The 20,703-nt window shown below is 38.0% G+C and overlaps 1 protein-coding gene across 2 annotated transcripts in view; it reads left to right on the top strand.

Moving 5' to 3' along the window:
- Window positions 1-16,626, top strand: part of EPS8L2 (EPS8 signaling adaptor L2) — a 96,278-nt gene extending 79,652 nt beyond the window's left edge. For both annotated transcript variants that reach the window (XM_088146095.1, XM_088146093.1), the window contains 6 exons: window positions 2,141-2,252; window positions 3,287-3,403; window positions 6,095-6,230; window positions 7,096-7,279; window positions 10,512-10,644; window positions 12,706-16,626. In XM_088146095.1, coding sequence (XP_088002221.1) covers window positions 2,141-2,252; window positions 3,287-3,403; window positions 6,095-6,230; window positions 7,096-7,279; window positions 10,512-10,644; window positions 12,706-12,777 — 754 coding nt within the window. In that variant the 3' untranslated portion in view covers window positions 12,778-16,626. The remainder of the gene's footprint in view (window positions 1-2,140; window positions 2,253-3,286; window positions 3,404-6,094; window positions 6,231-7,095; window positions 7,280-10,511; window positions 10,645-12,705) is intronic.
- Window positions 16,627-20,703: the final 4,077 nt, after the last annotated feature.

Raw genomic sequence — 20,703 nt, 5'->3', positions numbered from 1 at the left:
TGGAACAATGATATTGGTCCAAATTAGCAAAACCAAAACCAGTCTATGAGAAATAATCACTGGTAGCTCAGACAGATAGCATAAATGCTATTCATTGTGAGAAACATTGGAGAAGGAAGTTATAAATGTATTAGAACAATTTTCCCCAACTTGCTACTCTACAAATGTGTTGGGATTCAACCCCGCGAATTCTCAGTCACAGCGCATCTGAAGACCTCAAGTTGGGAAAAGCTCTATAAAAGTGACTCTTATTACCATGCAGGAAAATACATACATATTGATAGATAGATCTATAGATAGATAGATAGATAGATAGATAGATAGATAGATAGATAGATAGATAGATAGATAGATAGATAATGTGTCATCAAGTCATTGTCAGCTCTCAGTGACCATGTAAATAGATTTTCTCCATGACTGTCCCTAAGCTGGTCCTTCAGGTCTTCCAATGGTCTGGAAGACCTAGTCCTTCCACTGTAACTGAGTCCATCCACCTTGCTGCTTGTCATCCTCTTCTTCTCTTTCCTTCACCTTTCCCAGCTTTAGAGCCTCCTTCACAGAGCCAGGTCTTAAATGACTGAGATTTCCAGTGAAACTTTTGACCTCTGGCAAAGGAAAGAAGCAATGTATGTTTGAGGAAAGCCATATTATTTACTAAGTGGTCCCAAATCATGCAAATGGCAAATGATAAACACACTTGGGTTTTATCCCCGTTGGTAAGCCTGTTCCTAGAAAATATTGCATTATATTAACAGTGAAGAAATTTCTAAACCCAATGGCCCTACCTCACCCGTAGTCGTGAGACCAGCTGCATATTTATTTTAAAGCCCATGAATCCCCTAGTACTTTTTCTTTTCTTCTTTAGAAGCTGCATGCTAAAACCAATGGTCTGAGGGGAGTTGGGGATGAGGTTGAGGTATGTAAGCGTATAAAAAGTGACCTTTAGCTGCTTCCCTGAGGAATAAGCACCTGGATTTGCTTGAGAGATGGAAAGTGCATTAATTAGATAAAAGCCTCTTTCTGCCCATTTCTCTTGCTGGAGTGAGATGACTGACTTCCTAGGAATCTTATTGGGTCACAATGGCTGAGAGTCATAACCAGTTATTTGTAGATTGTTCTCAGGAGTTTTCTACATCATGTAGCTGAAGCTGTAGACAAGTCAGTATAGAAGCTGTAGAGTTAAACATTCATCTACTGGTTAGAAGCCTACCCAACACCTCAAAATGTACTTCAATTAGAAATAAAATGAATGTGTATCTACTTTAACAGTATAAAATGTGTTATGCTTACAAGAGAATAATGATTGTGTTTAAACCAATAGAAGCATTTAGATAAACCTTTGATAACCAACCATCAGAGTTCCTGAAATGATTTGCACTTTTGCATAACAAAATTATGCCCAAGTGACAGAACTGTGGTACATTCTCCAAATGAAGCTAGTATTTTCTCTTGTAACCATTGAAATGTGACATAAACAGGAAAACCGGCAATCTAGCTCCTGTGTTCTTTCTAATTGTTAACTTAGCCTGTTACTTCACACATTTGTATGCTGTCAAATTTCATTCCAACTCCTGGCAGAATTGAGGCTGCAGTTATTAACGTATGAGTCACTTGGATTGAGATGGGCGGCTATAGAAATTGCATAAATAAATAAAATAAAAAATAAACGATGTCTTGTCTGAGGCCCAGTTTGCTTACCTTAAGAAAAATAATTTTTTTTTGTAATTTGAATTATAACTATGTTCTGAAGGATTATTGTTTTATTTACTTTTATAGGCAGATTTTATTATTTCTTTCTTTTGTTGATAAAATGGGCAGTTTAACTTTTTGTAGGAACTATGCCACATGAGCTAAAGAAAGCTGGAAAAGTGTTTTGATTTATCTTTTAGTTTCAATATTATGTTTTAAATTAGGCCATGATTTATCATGATTATTCTGACCAGTAACAGAGGCCTGTAATAATTCCATTATATCTTTCTTGCAAAAAAATCAGAAAAAGTAGCATCTTTTTCGACTAACACATTTTATTAAAATTTGATTAAATTCTGACTAAAAATTTGTTAATTGGAAAACACACTACCAGACATTTTTTGCCACCATAGACTAACCCAGTTCTCCTCCTACAATATCTTTCTTGCAGGAATTTTGAGGCACAGGGTATGGCTCAGTCAAAGAGATATGCCAAAATTCTTTACGATTTCACTGCTCGAAATGCAACCGAACTGTCAGTGCTGAAAGACGAAATTCTGGAGGTAAAAGAATGAATCCAAGATCCTTGCAAATAACTGGAAAAGGGAGGTGAGAGGTGGGCATGAATCACCTGGGCTTTGAATGGATCCTTCAATCCTCCACACGCAATATTCCATATAAGATTTTTCAGGGCAAGTAGGAGAGAGAACAAAAGCTGCACTTTAATACTCCCCAGCACTAACAGGAGTGTGATGGAGAAGACACGCATGGGCAGCTTTCATGCTGGCTAGTAATTTTTAAAGCTGAATGGGCAAGGAGCAGGAGGCCCTGGGCCCTGGGAATAGAAGATTAAAAAGCAGATACAGTACACATTTACTTGTTTGCTAGCAAGATTTTTCTATAAATTATTTGAAAGTGATACTATATTCTCAGGAAAAAAACACTCCATAATGTTTACAAAATAGAAATAACTATGTGCTCAAGACCATAAAGAGTGACTTACTGGTTTAATTGTGCAAGGAGTGTAAGGTGAAGATTCCAGAGGAGATGTTTAACCAAACCATAGAATGTAATCTTTTGTAGCAGATGAATTACAGTGGTACCTTGGGATACGAACTTAATCCGTTCCATGACTCTGGGCGTATCCCGAGTTGGTCGTAACCCGACGCAAATTTCCCCATAGGGTTCAATGTAAATCCGGTTAATCTGTTCCGCCCTCTGAATTTGGTCGCACCCCAAAGCAAATTTTCCCATAAGGTTCAATGTAATTACCGTTAATCCGTTCTGGCGTCTGCGGACCACGCGTCGGGCGGGAGAACGGCTGGGCGTGGCGCGGCGCGGCGGGAAAACGGCCGGGCGCGGCACGGCGGGAGAACGGCCAGGCGCTGTGCTGCACGGTGGGAAAACGGCCGCGGACCACGTGTCAGGGGCGGAAAAATGGCCACGGACCACGTGTCAGGGCGGAAAAATGACTGTACCCCAAGGCAGAGTTCGCACATTGAGGTAAATTTTTGCGGCCAGAGCTGGTCGTAACCCGAAAAGTTTGTTAGTAGAGGCGTTCGTATCCCGAGGTACCACTGTATTTTTATATTCACAGGTGTTGGAAGATAACAAACAGTGGTGGAAGCTGAAAAACCGAAGTGGGCAGGCTGGTTATGTTCCATATAATATCTTGGATCTGGTGAGCCCGGAGGATTTTGCAGCAATTGAGCAGGTCTGATTTAGCTCTCAAATTAGATACTGTGGTTATTTAAATTAACAGGAAATCCTATCAATGATTTAGGTAGATATGCTTCCCTAAATTATTCTGGGCATTAACTATCAAATGTATGAAGAAATCATATGTGTGTACATAAACACACACACACACACACACACACACACACACACACCCTTTTCAGTGTCATCTTTCTTTAACAATTCTTCTTTATTAAAAGAACATTAGAATGGCATAGATATGTCTCTCCCTTCCTCAGTTTCCCCTTGCAACAATTCTGCGAGATAGGATAGGTAAGGAAATACTGATTGACTTCATTCATGACTGAATGAAGATTTGGATGGAGCCTTCTAATTGTACCATATTATATCTCATTAGGTAGCTCTGTGCCAATATATCAGACTCAATCCCTGATGGATGAATGTATGAACAATCACTTGCCATGTTCTTTACAAAAGTAGTTCTAAAGGATAAGAATTTTCCTAAAGAATTAGGATGCCACCTGGGCACAAAAATAATGGGTTTTGTGCAATAATGGCACAGACTATTTATTCATTCATTCATCATGTTTATATAGCCACCCATCTCACAAACGTTACTCTGGGTGGTGTGCAATAAAACAAACCATACAAAAGAGCAACATTAAAAACATTCAACAATTTTAAAAAATCAGTATTATTATTAAAGAGAGCATCTTCAGTATTACAGACAATATAGCCATCTCACCGTTTCAGTTTCCTTGAGACCCCCAAGCCTGTTGACACAACCACATTTTGAGGGACTTACAGAAAGTTAACAGAGATGGAGCCAACATCACCTGGGGTGGGGTGGGGAGTAATGTTCCACAGGGTGGGTGCCACAGCAGAAAAGGCCCATCTCCTGGGTCCAGCGAGATGTAACTCCTTAGTAGACAGGACCTGCAACATACCTCTTCAGCCAGACCTGATGGGATGGGCAGATGTAATCGGGAAGAGGCGGTCCCTCAAATAACCTGGCCCCATGCATTAATAGTATAAAACAAAATAAAGTAAGTAGTCCCTAGTTTAAGAACGAGTTCCATTCCCAAGGTCTGTCCTTAAGTTGAATTTGTGTCTAAACTGGAATGGTATTATTGTATAATACTGCATAAGTAGTATTGTGTAATTAACTCGAATCATTGTGTATTTAACTCGAATTTTGCTACAATAGGTTCCCTTCTTAACTATGGGTTGTTTGTAAACCGGGTGTTCTTAACTTAGGGACTACCTGTATGGGAATTTACTGCCATTGAAATAACTGGGCTATATTTTCTTTTTTATAAAGTGTTGCTAATCATTTATCTAGTTATAAAATCCAAAAGGGCAATGTTTTAAGATGTGTAAGTAAGAATATTTATGTATTATAAATATATAAATATAGTATATTGTGTGAGAGCCAGTTTGGTGTAGTGAGGCACCAGGCTAGAAACCAAGAGATGGTGAGTTCTGATCCCGCCTTAGGCACGAAGCCAGCTGGGTGACTTTAAGCCAGTCGCTCACTCTCAGCCTAGGAAGGAGGCAATGGCAGACCACTTCCAAAAAACCTTGCCAAGAAAACTGACAAGGGACTTGTTCAGGCAGTCGCCAGGAGTCCATACTGACTTGAAGGCACCAAAAAAAGAGAAAAGTATGCTATTCATAATATATTTATATAAATATAAAAATATGCATACTAATTTTCAGATTGGGAGCTCAGGAAATGCCTTGGTAGAATGCCTGGATAGTGTTCTCCAATCGGGTTTCTTTCAGATTTATTGGATTGCAACTTCCTCAGCTGGTATTAACATTTATTTAATATAAAGTTAGTATGCTATCATAAGATTTTGCACTTCGTATGTTCTCCAGACACTTCTGGGGTACTATCAGGTCTCATAGCCCTTATGAAAAGCATGATCTTTCTTTTCCCCAGTTCCACCTTTTAAAAGCCCGCCTATATGATGAAACAGGTGGTGTGTGGCCATGTAAATACCATAGCAGGGGTGAGCAGTTTGGGTGCAGTTTGCAGTTTCCCCATTTTTTTTTCCTGATCTCTCTCTCTCTCTTTTTTTTCTTTTCCCCTCAGACCACAGATTTCAGAGAAGGAAGGGACAGATAGCCCTGGCCAAAGTTGGTTGCAAAAGCGCTTGAAATCTGGGATTTCAGGATCTGCACATAGGGATAGAGTTGCAGGTTTTCCACCGTAGCGCTATAGCATAGTTATTTTTGGTGGTGTGCCATTTGAAACATGATCATCACTAATCACAGAATGGATTAGGGCAGTGTTGTCCAAACTTGGCCACTTTAAGATGAGTGGACTGGCTGGGGAATTCTGGGAGCTGACATGGCTGGCTGAGCAGTTGAAGTCCACTCATCTTAAAGTGGCCAAGTTTGGACAACACTGGCCTAGATAGATAGATATTAATGTGCATCATAATGTTCCAGCATGTCAGAATCTCAGCCAAATGCCAGTAAAAGATTTGCAGATGACCTAAGCAGCTGAAGGCTGGGGCTATCTGGAATAAACTCAGAACAATGGTAGAAATTTCATAATTGGATAAAACAATAAGTCAAGGAGCTACATCAATTAAATGCTTATACTTCCTTATCAAGCAGTAAGGACTGAAGGATAATACTAATCTGATTTTACATTGACTAAAAGAGAAAGCAATCATGGGACATCTTTATTTTGTAGGGTAATCAGAAATACCGAGACTTGCGTCCAAGAGCAACTGGACCTTCCAGCCCCTCCCATAAGTTACCTGCTAGCTATGCTGGAGACAAATGGGGAAGTGAAATGGCAGCCCGCAATTCCTCAGATGCCAAAGAACGTAAGTACCCATGCAGTCTGAACTAATATATTTAATATGTTAAAAGAAAGATGCATTGTTATTATTATATTGGCCAAAAATTACTGATCTTTCAGCTGAAAGATCAGTAATAAGAACCTTTGAACTAAGAACTAATCCTAAAGGTGTAGTTTGGTTGCAATATGCAAGGTAAAAGAAATGGCATATCACATGTCTATAAATTCTAAATTATGTAATAGAAGATTTGACCCTTCTGTAATTGTTGCAAGAAGGCAAATGTGACTTATATATCATGAGCTTTATAAATAATGAAGCAAGCTCAATCTCAAATCTGCAAGAGATCTCATAGTATGTCACTGGTGGACAATCTTTACCTTTGTAATACCTCCTGGTATTATCTTTTGCTTTAAATTATCCTCATACTGTAGCTACTTGTTCCCGAAGTAGGGAGGACAGCTCATCTGTTTATCTCTCCCATATTTTAATGTTCTCAATATTTAATGAACATGGAACACAATTTGATGTATGTCTACTTGGAAATAAGTTCCACTTATTTTAAAGGCTTACTCCCAAATATATGAGTATAAAATAAGATTGCAATTCGATGCTTTTTTTATTCAGTGGCTGAGAACTAACTTTAAAGCCTTTGGAAAAAAATTATCTTTTGTGAATGAGACTTGAGGGCACACTTATATTTGGAGGAAGAATTTTGGCCCTTTCCTAATTGCTGGAAATGAGTATCTTTAAACATGCTTTTATATATAGTTTAAATATAATCAAATAATTGATGAAAAGAGACTCTTCATAACTAAAAGTACTTTAGGTGGTTGATAGCCCTCATGCCTGTCCTGAACTTGCGTGTTTTTTGCTGAACTTCTCTTTTTAGAATTGATCCATCACATGGATGAGGTCAATGACGAATTGCTGAAAAAGATCACAAATATCAAAATCCAGCCACCTCAAAGGAACTTTAGAGTAGAGAAGACCCAGCAGGTTCTTGTGCCCTTGACCTTTGAATCCAATGCTGAAGAAGTCAAAGTTTGGCTGGAAGCAAATTCATTCAGCAAAGGGTAAGTGGCTCTTTGCCTTTTTTTATGCCTCCCCAGACTTTTTTCTTCTTCCAACTCTCCCTTTCCTTCCCTGTAAGTGTTGTTGTTGTTGTTGTTGTTGTTCAGTGGTTAAGTCGTGTCCGACTCTTCGTGACCCCATGAACCATATTGCGCCAGGCTTTCCTGTCCTTCACTGCCTCCCTGAGTTTGCTCAATTTTATGCTCATTGCTTCAGTGATGCTATCTAACCATCTCATCCTCTGCCGTCCTCTTCTCCTTTTGCCTTCAATCTTTCCCAGCATCAGGGTCTTTTCCAAAGAGTCCTCTCTTCGCATTAGGTGACCAAAGTATCTGAGCTTGAGCTTCATTATCAATCCTTCCAATGAGCAATCAGGGTTGATTTCCTTTAAGATTGACTGGTTTGACCTCCTAGCAGTCCAGGGGACTCTTAAGAGTCTTCTCCAGCACCACAGTTCAAAGGCATCAATTCTTCGGTGCTCAGCCTTCTTTATGGTCCAGCTCTCACAGCCATACATTACTACTGGACCCTGTAAGTGTAGGCTAAGGATAATGGAAGTGAGTGAGTCTAATGTATCTGTAGGGCAACAGATTGGTTTTTTAGATAATGTGAAGTGACTTGGGATGGGATAAAAAGATTTCTTAACAGTTAGGTTACTTGTATAATAGGGAGAAAATGCACAAAGTCATCCTTGGATTCCATAATATAAGTCCTTCAAATCTCTGTTAACTCTTGAAGCAAAATTTAAAACATCAAAATTTAAGTATTGCCTATACTTTTAACAGGGCCCATTAAATGTCACAAAAATGTGCAAGCATCCTTCCAGATTCTTTAAAAAAGCAAGAGAGGGGGAGGAAAGGCCCAAATCAGTTGAGATGGTTTGCCGCGAGGTATTAGATTACACTTAGCATCATCCTGAGATAATGAAGCCATGGTTGAGCCTCCAATAAAAGCCAGCCGTAAGATCTTGCCTTGAGGTGACACACAAAACTATTTGGATAGAAACAGTACAGAAATAAAGTCCTCCCTGCTTTTTGTACCCCCCTAGTCTGATGATGTCTAGAAAATAGAAAAGTTTGCACACTATTTGATGGCATTTTAGCTGGTACTAATAATGATATCACACAACTGGATTTTGGATTTTTTCTTCTCATGGAGCAACTTCACTAACCTTGTTGCTAATTCAGAGGAGGCTCATTTCACTTGCACACATCAGGCAATGATTACCTTTGCTGCAGTACAGACTTACCCACAGATATTTTAACCATATGACTTGATGCAACAAGGGCTATGGATCTGAAAATTGCTATATTGAAGAACAAAGTTATTGTGTTTGGCAGGTACTATGGTTGAATGTTTACCAAAGATGGGAAAATGGATGGAAAAAATTTAGGACTTGCAAATAATGTAGAAAGGCAATGGGTAGTATGTGGTCTATTATAAGGAATGTTTGTTGACAGAAGTTACAGTAGCTGTGTATGAATGTGTGCTTCTGCTCACTTTGTTATATGAAAGTGAAATTTGGATATGTCAGGAGAAATATAAAAGTAAGTTGAATGTGGTGGGATGGAGTACTTAGGAAGTGTGTGTGATAAAACAAGATGGGGTCAAGATTGTATGGAGCTGAATGAATGTGGATGGAATATAAAATTAGGTGACCGGTATGAAGGAAGTACATTGAGGTGACTTGATCATATAGATAGTGCTAGGATCAGATTACAAAGCCAATATATGAAGGAAGAATAATTGGATTGAGAGGAAGAGGAAGACTGAGAAAGTTGATGTGATCCTTAAGGACTGTCTTTGCCCAGTTGTTTCTACCTGTCCAATCCAGTCCGGCAGGTTGGGCATGCTCTGGGTCCTGTCAGCCAAGGAATGTCAGCTGGCGGGGACCGGGAGACGTGCCTTTTCTGCTGAGGCGCCTGCCCTCTGGAACATCCTCCCTCCTGAGATTAGGATGGGCCCGACCCTTTTGGCTTTTTGGAAAGCCTTGAAGACCTGGCTTTATGCCCAGGCCTGGGGCCCCCGAGCGTGTGAAGGGCCCCGTTTCATGGTTGTGCTGATACCGATGTTTTTTAAAGATCTCTTGGCTGCATTTATATTTATATTTAATGTTTTGTACTGTTTTAAATGTTGACTGTTTTTACTGTTGTTAGCCACCCAGAGTCACTGGTCTGAGATGGGTGGGTATATAAATTGAATAAATAAATAAGTTAAATAAATAAATAAAAAGAGAGAGGTGAGAAATAAAGAATGAAAAGCAGTAGGGAGCCATGTGTAGATGTAGTAGGTTTGTAAGGACTGAATGATAAGGAGAGGTATGGTGAATGGTGTTAGTGTAAAGTAGCTTTAGCTATGTTTCCTTTAATTTTTCTTACCTCATGCCTTTTTTTGGGTTGCTTGCTATTTCTTACTCCTTTTCTGTGCTCTGCATAACACTGCTTACCCTCAAAGGGACTAGCTTATATAATTAGTGCTTAAAGATTACCCTCCTGAGAAAGACATTAAGGAATAATTGTAGAAAGACATCTGCAAGTGCAGATCAAGGTTTGTTTGTTTTTTTAACAAACTGTGTTACTGCAGCTTTGCAGATGTATTACCATCTTCAGTTTCAAGGGAACGGTTTTCTGTAAGGGGCATTATATAAATGTAATTTTGATTTACAATAGCTAAAATAAGCTCTACAATGCATTTGGAAGAAGTTCTACTGGTTAGAGCAGGATCTCCAGTGGAACACAGTGTAAAAGGGGAATGAGAGAACCTCCTTTGCATATAACAGTGGTTGTTCTGTTATCTCCATAACTGATCCTAGATTAAAGTTTACATAACCATGACAGTGATGACTGGACCTTTGAATAGTTTGTCCGATGTATGTCAGTAAAGAATCTTTTATGTCTGCTCAGAATGGCACAGGAAGAAGGGGCAAAAACAGCCAATTCTGAAGGAAGTTTAAAAAATACATTATCACAGTTTAGAGGTAATCATTTTTAAGAAACTGGTTCACTTTTCAAATTTCTTATACTTCATGAAGTTTGAATGCACACCTTTCTCAGGGAAAAGGTGATGGGTTCCTTAGAAACCTATAGAACAGATGTCAAGGATACAAAACTAACTATAATATTCTGTAAATTTAGGATAACTTCCTCCCTCAGAAACTATTGGCCTATGAAAAATGTCAAATGTCTGGGGCCTTGTGCATCTTTGAACAGTGCATTTTTCTTAACATTTTCTTAGAACTGTGGACCATCTTGGCATACTGACAGGAGCACAGCTTTTCTCCTTGAACAAAGAAGAATTGAAAAAAGTATGTGGAGAAGAAGGTGCCCGGGTATTTAGCAAAATCACAGTGCAAAAATCTATTCTAGAGGTAAGATTCCTAAAATAGCAACCATTTGAAGATCATATCCATATTTTAAGGGATAGGTAGTAAGACTGCAGTGCAGTCCTAATCTTTTAAGACTTAATACTTTGAGGGCAGCCTTGAGATCCTGGGAAAAGATGCTGCTGCTTTAAAGTGTTGCAGACAGACTAAAAAGACTTTACTGCTGTGCTGATAAGGTCGTTTATTGCTCATATACCTTCAGCAGAATTTAATTTGTCACCTTTCAGAGCTGAATGTGAGTCTTCAGAAGAAAATGCATTTTTTGCAGGTTGATGAAACTAATTTATCAACAATCCCTATATTTTATTTTTTAAAAAAAACTTCGTAAGGGTTCTATGCAACTTTGAAAGCTGCTCTGGACCTCTGTGATTCTATGATCTCAACTGTGTTCAAGACCTAAGTCAGTTATTTCCAGCTCAGATGCACTGTATTTAAAACCACAGTCATTTTCTCCAAATGAACCGTTACCCACCACCATTCTTGGAAAATGAATAGCTTTAACTTTAATCAGATTAGAGTATTTGGGTATCTAGATGTCTCCTTCCAAGCCTTGGTAACTGGGAACAAACAAGGAAGGGTTAACCCTGCTCAGCCCCAAAAGTTTTCAAATGCCATCCTTCGTTTTGCCAACTATAAAGATAATAACCATGTCTAGCTGCCATTAAAAGTTTTAGAGCAAAGGTCATTCTACACCTACTGTATGATACATGGGTGTTGCTATTTTGTCCCAGCTCCACGAACATAGTCCACTCCAAATTTCTAAGGGCTTTGCTTCATTGTTTATCTAACTCCCTGTTCAGACTGGAATTTGGGCTAATTTCTTTAGAGACCAGATGTAATCACTGGTTGAAATATTGGACCAAATTACACTTTGATAGTACCCAGTCTCTCTGATTTTGCAGGATAGTTGCACATTCACATGAAAGGCAGGAATTGCAGTGAAATGTTCTGGCTTATCAACTCTTTATTTGATTTTGCTTGGCCCAGAGATCCTGGTTGGAATTGAAACAGTGAATTGAATGGAATTGAAAAGTGTCATTTTACAGGATTTAACCAATCCTCCTGTACTGTATTTTGCAGGAGTGCATCGGTTTCTGCTCTCCTACACTAAAAAAATTAGCAAACGTCCTTTATCTTTGCCTAAAGTTGCCACCTTCTTGTTAGGAAGATTTCATAAAATGTCTATGCAAGAACAACTTTGTCCATGTCCATTAGAAGAAAAAGAAATAATTTTACATATCCTCTTGCAATGACCTTTTATATGACATCATGCTGAATTAACAGCACCTCTGTTAGCTACAACCATGCATGATCAAAGGGTGAGATTATTTTCCTCATCTTAGCTGATAAAATACAGAATTTCTCCAGAAGGGCTATTCAATTTGTTGCAATAGTTATTTCTGCTAGATGTTTAATTGTCTAGTGATCCTGATAATTTATTTTCCCTCCAAGGTAATTTGCATTTTATGTCTATTTTAATTCTCACTCTTTAACTTTTTATATGTGTGGTTCTTGTAGTTCATATGTTTTTGTCTTGGAGTGTAAAATCAGTCAATAAAAACAGGATTTTTTTTTTGCAGTAAAACTGCAGGTCTTACACACAGTGTCTTACTTTTAAGTGTTAAGATGGCTTGCACCTTTTTTAGCTCCCCTTCATAGGATCCACCAGGATATTGTATGTGTGTATACTACTGGACAAATGGTCACGAGTTGAAATAAGGATCTGCAGGGGCTGGGTGCCACATTTACTTTACTTCACTTTTGCAGGAACAGGAGTAAGGAGGTTTTTGTTTCTGCAGGAGCTGCAGCGGCTCAGGACATAGCTTTGAGTCTTTGCCAAGTCAGAGCATGGCAGAACTACATGTTGCTCAGCATTGTGAGATTGGTGGAAGACAATTGCAGGTCATCTCAAACTACTTCTGAGGAATTGGGGGGAAGAAACCATAGCAGTGACCTCACTTTTGAAAATGCTAAATTACTGAAGTGGTTTGCCGTATGTGATATTTTTGAAAAATTAAAATGCGTTACCTTTTCTTTTTCTTCCAGGAAAAGAGAGAGAAGTCAGAACTTGAGGAAATCATGACGCGACGCCAAGAGAGAATTGATTCTACTATTTAAGTTCTTTTGGTTTATTTCAACTCATAGTCACATATATTTACTTGCAGGAAAAAGGGAAAAAAGCAAAAATATAATGGAGTACCTCTTCAAGTGAGACTGCTGGGATTATCAATGTAAATTGCCATTCAGACCAACTGTTCCTTCAGCACTCTTGACAAAGGGAATGCTAAACTCCCTCATTAATTTGACATTGCATTGGAAGAGAAGTTGTAGTATTGAATGAAGTATGAAGTATTATATTTTTATATCACTATATTTTATACATAAATGTTACGTGTATGATTTCAGAGCATGAGGAGGATCAGAATTCTGCTCTAAGCAAAGGTTGGATTGAAGCAAAACCGCTCTCTGTGGCCCATCAGTGCATCCAGAACTGGCTGGAAATACTGACATAAGCCAGTATAGCCACATGCTTTGAAGACTGCATGCTTCTAAATCTTCTGCTACAGTTTTGTACAAAATACAGTACAATCTGTATCTAGCATGTAGTGGGGAATCTTCTGCACCATCTTTGTTACATATAAAAAGCCATATAAGATTATCACTAGCAGGCAAAACGTTTAAGTTTGCCTGGGGGGGGCGGGGGTCCTAGAAAGAATTCAATTAAGTATTTTTTTGTTTCCAAGTTGTTTTAAAAAAAAATTACATGCTGTCAAAAAGGATCTTGGGAAAATATCCTGTACTGTAATAACTAGGGTTTGTCCAATGGCAGTTTAATGATTAACTGCTTCATTCATAGTGAAAGTGATAGCATTCACTGCTTGCAAGATCACATCTCTCCATTCATTGCAAATGTTTTTGTAAAGGGTTTGGCCACCCCCCCCCCCAAAAGACTTGAATCAACTTGAACGCTTTGCTCTTGCCCAGGCTTGACCCCACATACCTCTGTTCTGATCCTGAAACGATCACATGAGACATCCTGATATTTCAACAGCTAATCTAAATAGTTACAATATTCAAATTGTCTTGTGAAAAGGAATGTCAAGGCATATAGAAGAGTGTATAACTGAACTGGCCCTTAGCCATATATATACAAACTTCCACTTCTCACCAGTATAAGGAAATGCCTGGTGTTCCTAGAGTCCAATCCTATATATATTTACTTAGAAGTGACTACCAGCCTAATGGGAAGAGCTCTCAGGTTGCTCTGACGTTTCCCAGACCTATTTTATTTTATGGATACCCTCTTGTTAACCAATGGGAGGAATTTTTTCTCCACTAGCTGCAACATTGGTGTAGATTAAGAGTAGGTTTAGGGCATGTCAGGAACCCAAAAAGGCTAGCTATATGCTCTCAGGATATTCCGTTTCAGTTCCCCCTGACATTGAAGTTCGGATGTTAGCAAGCAATCAACATGGAAGTTTTCACAGATGTTGGGAAAGAATATTCAAGGTTAGATCCCTTGACTCCACAGGAAAATTCAAGAAGTCCTATTGTCTCCGGAATACTCTTCCAGAAACCAAAGAAATACAGCTTAGAAATCAATGTGTGTTTCTTTATTTTAATCCATTATCACCAAACTGTGTTCAGGCCAAGCTTTAGAATGAAGGGCTATAGACATAAAATTTAGTAACTGTTCTCAGTAACATATTCCTTTTTCTTCAAGGAAACAGTGGACTGAAATGAAAGCCAAACAAATATATTCACATTTGCTGATTGGCATGGCCTTATGTTGCTTTTTTTACTTCATCTTTTAAATCCTAGGGATGGGCCAAAATTAGTTGTATTTGTTTGAGCGTTCTTGACACATAGGCAGCCTCAGTATTGCACAATTAATAATGATTAATCAAAACATGAGGAAGAACCTAAAATCTAATTTCAATCTGATAGGATTCACAACATCCCAACTATGAAATCTGCTGGGGAGGGATACACAATATATGGTTCATAAGACAATTTATTTTGACTCCAGGAAATACTGTAATGTATATAAATTTTCATAAAAACTAAATTTATGACCCAAATGGAGAGGAAGAAAATGAAATATGGATATAGTACATGGTACCTTGTGTGCTCAAGACACTATTAACTACCCTTTTATAATTTTTAAAGTCCAGAACATGTTGGCTGAAAACTTATATTTGGTGGTAAAAGTTTTCAGTTGCTATATCGTGCAGAGGTGCCACTCTGTACCCTATCTTTTGTAAAGCGAAGTGTCGTCTTTACTTAATTAGGCTTAAGCCAAAATCCACAACCAGTTGTGATACTCAGATGCTTATCTTTTTCTGTCCAAATTATATTACTGGCTGTTTACACCCTCATTTGGAAGCTACTTAGTCCAAAATTGAAAAGTACGCAATTGAAATGGGACAGCAGTCTTATGACAATTGCTGTAGTCAGTGTTGGTGAATATAACTCCATTTAAGCTTTAATGTTTAAAAACATCTGGAAATAGAAACTTGGCAAATCAGTATATATGACATTAGCTGCTAAATGCTCATTTACCTTTATTTTGAGACTGAAGATATATGTCTTGCAGAAATCGTTAAATGTAGACTGTGTCTGGTATGTCGTTTATTCCAAAAAATCTGTATTATTCTGCATGTCTGGAGAAATTTGCAAGACCAAGCCTTTAAATAATGCATACTTTGCTCCTTAATGTCCCTCCATCTACTATTATTTGTACATTAACCACAAATAATTTTATCTGGTTTACTTTATCTGTACATAAACATGTAGACAAGGTTCTTAGAAATGAAACAAAAAGCCTTCATGGAGATATTACTAAATAAAACTATGCTCACATTATGTATTTTAAAGGTAGCTGTGCAGAGATAATGTAATCATTCTTTAAAAAGTATATATTATATATGAAGCTGACAAATATATAAGCAGCAGCAGATGCACTTACTAATTATAGAGCAGGCAAGACTTAACTATCTGCTTATCGTATGGGATATTAATAATAAAGCCAAACAAAGTAATACACTTATTGAGAGCTCCTAACAGGAAGGTTAAACAATGTAAGTAATAAATACATGGCTATGTTCTCACTTTTAAATGTATGTTAACAGTAATAGGATGTACATTTTAATTCATGAAAGATACGTGATTAACACCATTAAGGAACAACTTCGAGAGGAAGAAGTCAAAGTACAAAATTATTTTTTCCCTGCGGCGTATTGGCGTAGTGACATTATCCCTTCTTTCATGTGACTTTTTACAGCTCTATAAAAATCTTTGCTCCTAACTGAGCTGAAATACATTTGTCTGGCTCTTATTTTCCAATGACATGTCAGAAGAACAGAAGGGCTTTGGATCCTCTAAATCCACAGCCCATCTTGGCATGTTTGACTTTTCTGTCTGAAGGCATTATAAGTAATACTATTAGTGCCTTTTCCGCAACAGCCAATAGGAAGCTTGTGAGATCGAATCTCCTCCTACTTGGAGCAATCACATTTCTCTCTGCCATTGGAGAAGGACTGCCAAACACATTCTATTGCAGTTGCAAGACTGTCCTGTATCATATTAATGAAGCAACCAAGGTCTTGATTGCATCCCAAGCCCCAGAACGCTGCTTTAGAAAAACTGGTCTCTGTCTTAATTTATTCGGAAGTGTTTGAAGCATATCAAATTGAGTATACACTTGTCTCTGAAGATATGCCTAACCAAAGATGCTTTGATTAGTGCTACTGAATTGTCTGTATGTATGTACTATAAATCAAAGTGGCAAGTTGGTTTGAAAATACTAATTTTAAAATGTATCCTTATGCAAGATATGGATGGAAATTTTAATGCTTTGCTTAATTGTATCTACACTTCATTGGTTACACAATTTGCATTTCAACCAAATGGGAAATTGAGATTTTTAATGTCCTCTCTTGCATATTAAAACTGTCTGCCAGCGCTGTTCTGCCTGGGGCCTGTCTCTTGAAACTTAGTATTACAGTTATTCTATGTGGAAAGTCTTCTGCATGTATTTGCTTAGCATGTGAACAAGACCCAGCCCTGTAGCTTATTTCCACGTATCCATGAGCTACTATCAAGTATATTGGTGGAAACTGATGTCAAGATGCTTCCTGTGCTGGCTGGAGATTCTGAAAGTCATATAGCCTGAAGGGCACCAACTTGAAAAATGCCAGACATGAGATAAACTATATGGTTGTAGGCACTGTAGTGTTTATGAAGTAGTTGACCATCGTCTCCTTGACAACTCTTGCTTTGAGGTCTTCTCACCACTCAACTTTGAGTTTTACCTCTCATTTTTGTCCCAAGTCCAAACTCAAAGCCTTAAAAAGGTTTTCTATACCAATGTGCAAAATATTTTTAATTTGAAACAAAATACATGGTGTCAGGCTCCAAACACTGCTGAACTGACCAAAAGAGCCCATTGTAGATGTAAAACAGCTTCTCTGTACTCAAAACAACTATTTGGAATTCAAAATGGGGCATTTCAGTTTTGAAATGGCACAAAATCAAAACACTTTGCACACTCCTATTCTGGTCTTTATGTTGCATAGGAAGTAGGTGGCTGTCCAATTTGAAATTTCGATCAGACAGTGACAGAAAACTGCAATTTGTTCCATTTTCTCAGGCAAACCATATACTCGGAGCAGGTCTTATAATCCTGTTGGAAATTTGGTCAATTACAGCAACAACTAGAGTGAGTGAGTGAGTGAATGCATACATTGTCTGCTGGGCTACACTGAATTTTGAATGTCAAAGTTAGGGAATTCCTCTTCCAGAAAAAAAAGCAAATTTTGTTTCTAGTCTTTTTACATATGCTTTCAGTTTTAAAGTTAAAATTAAATCAATAAAAATATTATCTAGTTTCCATGATATCCATTAACTGAGTACTCCAATCCACAGTATGCTAGAAACCCATTAGACAAGCAGTACGTGCTGATGCCTGAGTGCTTTAGCATAGCAGAAGTGTGTGCTAAAGATTTTTTTTCTTTGAACATTACATCAAAGAAATACCTAATTAGGATTACAGCATACATTTCCCAAATAGCTATTAGTGTTCAGTACCAGTCAGTTCCTCTTCCCAATTTCTAATATAAGAGCACAAAGAACGGCACTTACAGTGACCCCATCTCTTTCCCCATTTTTAGTTCATGCTGTGTGCCTTTGCCTGGCCCTGATTTTTTTCCAAAAAACAATTCCTATTTAAGAGAAGGAGGTTCAAGTAGTCCTCATTTAGCAACTGCCTCATACAGTGACTGTTCAGTTATGACAGTGATGAAAAAGTAACATTGCAACTACTTCTTGCATTTACGACTTTTGTAGGTCTGTAAAGCAAAAGAAAGCTGAAGTACGATCATAAGCACAGCCGCGGTTTAACTTAATGACCGCTTTGTATGACAACCAAGTTGCCAGTCCCAACTGTGGTAGCTAAATGAAGACTACTTGTATAAAATTACCAAGAAACTTTAGTGGCTTTTTAATTTTGTACAATTATGTAATAAAAGTTACAACATGCAAAGAAAAAAAATAAAAAGAGGGCAAGTTAACAAAAATGCAAATACTAAAATACCAAAAGTAAACTGAAATACTTTTAAAAATTAGATTACTAAACTACTGGGTAATTGTTAAATATTATTTCATATGGCATATCAAAATTCTAATGTACTAAAACACTGGATTATTTAACTACCAAACAACCAATGCTAAAACACTATCCAATGTCAATGATTCATTATATTGCTTCATATATGTCAGCCCTTTGAGGTAGTCCAGAGGGGAAATCAAAACCATGAGTACGAACACTACCTTTATGGTAGGGTTACTGTAACAGAATCTTGCAAGTCTGACAGCACTGCCCCCCCCTTGCCTTTACTTTCCAGAGAAATAGGGAGGTTCCCTTCTGAGATGCTTTTGGCACCCCCATCCTTTCTGTGGGCTGAGACCTTCTCATCTGATTGTTGCCCTGGCTTTCTCCTGCTCCCTCCTGTCTCCCAAGGTTATTCTCACAGCCCATTACATCTATAAGGAATTGCCTGATATTTTATATAATTCAATAAAGGGTAGACCATTAACTTTTATCTTACCAAATTTTGTGTCCCTCAGACGAGCACCATATCTGACAAGCTTCCAAACACAATTTTGCTATTTGCCACAAAACTATGGGATCTTTATCTTCAAATACATAATTTACATAAAAATTCTTCAGAGCATATTTTGTATTATGAGGCTATTTTGTGTTGTGGGGCTATCTTGGAGCTGCAGATATCTCTGTAAAAGATGCACTACCAAAACTAGCTTGAGCCAAGGTTTCTAGCATACCTCCTTGTACAGGCAGGTATTCTAATCTCAAGAAAAGCTGAAAGAAAGATGTTAATTGCATTATTTTGGGAAAGTAAATTGTTTAAGGTACTGTGCTGCCTGGATGCTATGTAGCCCAATCTCAGCTTCTGCATTTGCAGAAGTGGTACACTGGTCCTTTGCACATTTCTAAGTGTCTGCTTTTACACATATCTGATCTTGCCCAGTCATAGCTGTTCTCACCAGTATCTGGGGAGAAAACCTGTTCAACAGCATTTTCAGTTCTATTTTTGATTTTCCATGAAGCTTGGAAAAAATCCACTAGTGTTACAGAGGGTAGGTCTTGTGATTAGTTCAGTTTTAATCAAACGTTAAATATCTTCATCCAGTCCCTAGATTCAGCCTTGAGTACGGCCATCTTTTAAGTTGAGTACTGTGTTTGGAACACAACATGCCATTTCAGTTTTAACTTTTATTCCACTGAATGAAATAATTGAAATGAAATGCAAGAGTACTGGCAATCTCTGGGCTAAAATAAGAGTTAAGGCAATAGAACATTTTCATTTAGACAATGCCTATATCTGACACATGTGCACAATGCTTCTGGGTATAACTTTACTTTGATTAGAAAGCATAGGAATATTTGTTCATCAAGAAGAAAATATTTATTTACTCCTAAACTTTCCAGACTAACAGACCTGCATCCTGTACAAGTAATAAGAAATTAAGGGAGATTGTTCTTAGATTCTTATCCTATCTTTTTTCATATATAACTCAAGGCAGCGAACATACCTGATCCTCCTGCCTCCTATGTTTCCCATAACAACAACCCTGTGAAGTGGGTTGGGCTGAAAGAGAATGACCTGCCCAAAGTCATCCAACCTGCTTTAATGCCTAAGGGAGGCCTAGAACTCACCATCTCCTGGTTTCTAGGCCAGCACTTTAACCACTGCACCAAATTGGCTCTCAGTTACGGATTATGACTATTATAATTATTATATGGATGAAGGTATGGTTGTAGTGAAAATAATTTGCCCCAATTATTATTTTATAAATAAGACCTATTCAGTATTCCACTTGTATCATACAAAAGCAGACACATTTGCATATGACCAATACTCAAGAACTATCGTTGGTATTGTTAAAACCAGCAGTACAAAGCAATTTGGATAATCCAGATTTTAAACAATGCATGAAATACATTCAATCACGTAGGACAGAAATAAAAGTGAAAAACAGACTGCATTATAGTTATTGTGGATTTTACATTTGTGTTACAAGACATTATAAAAGACCTGACTCCTTACTGCGTTTTTTTGGTAAAAATAGTTCACCGTATATCATGAGAACATGTATGCGTTTGTGCTCAAACAACACATCCCAAACCACTGCTTAACTATAGTCCCTAAACCTTGATCGCCTTGAGTGTAATTACCACAGTCAACAGCGGAGCTTCCAAGCCACTCTCTTGCAACCCTTCTCCCGTCCTTTTAACAGCTTTCTTTCAAACGGGAAATGATGCTTTACTTGATTAACTCCTGCGTTTTAAGCCGCCAAGGACCCAGAAAAGCTTATCAGATAAAATGGAGGAGACCAAGGAAAGATTGCCGGGGGCGGGGGGAGAAAATAACCCTGATTTATAACATCCTGCTTCTCAAACGCAGGTAAGGACGAGGAACGCTCATCGGCTTTTCTCTCCCGCCCTTCTTCTCTTCGGAATTA

This window comes from Python bivittatus, unplaced genomic scaffold, assembly GCF_059951505.1.
Source record: "Python bivittatus isolate LINGU-HERP-01145 unplaced genomic scaffold, Pbiv_v1 ctg000480_np1212, whole genome shotgun sequence".
In the NCBI taxonomy this organism is placed as follows: Eukaryota; Metazoa; Chordata; class Lepidosauria; order Squamata; family Pythonidae; genus Python; species Python bivittatus.
Note: the sequence above shows the minus strand (reverse complement) of the source record. Positions and strands in the feature narration are given on the sequence as shown.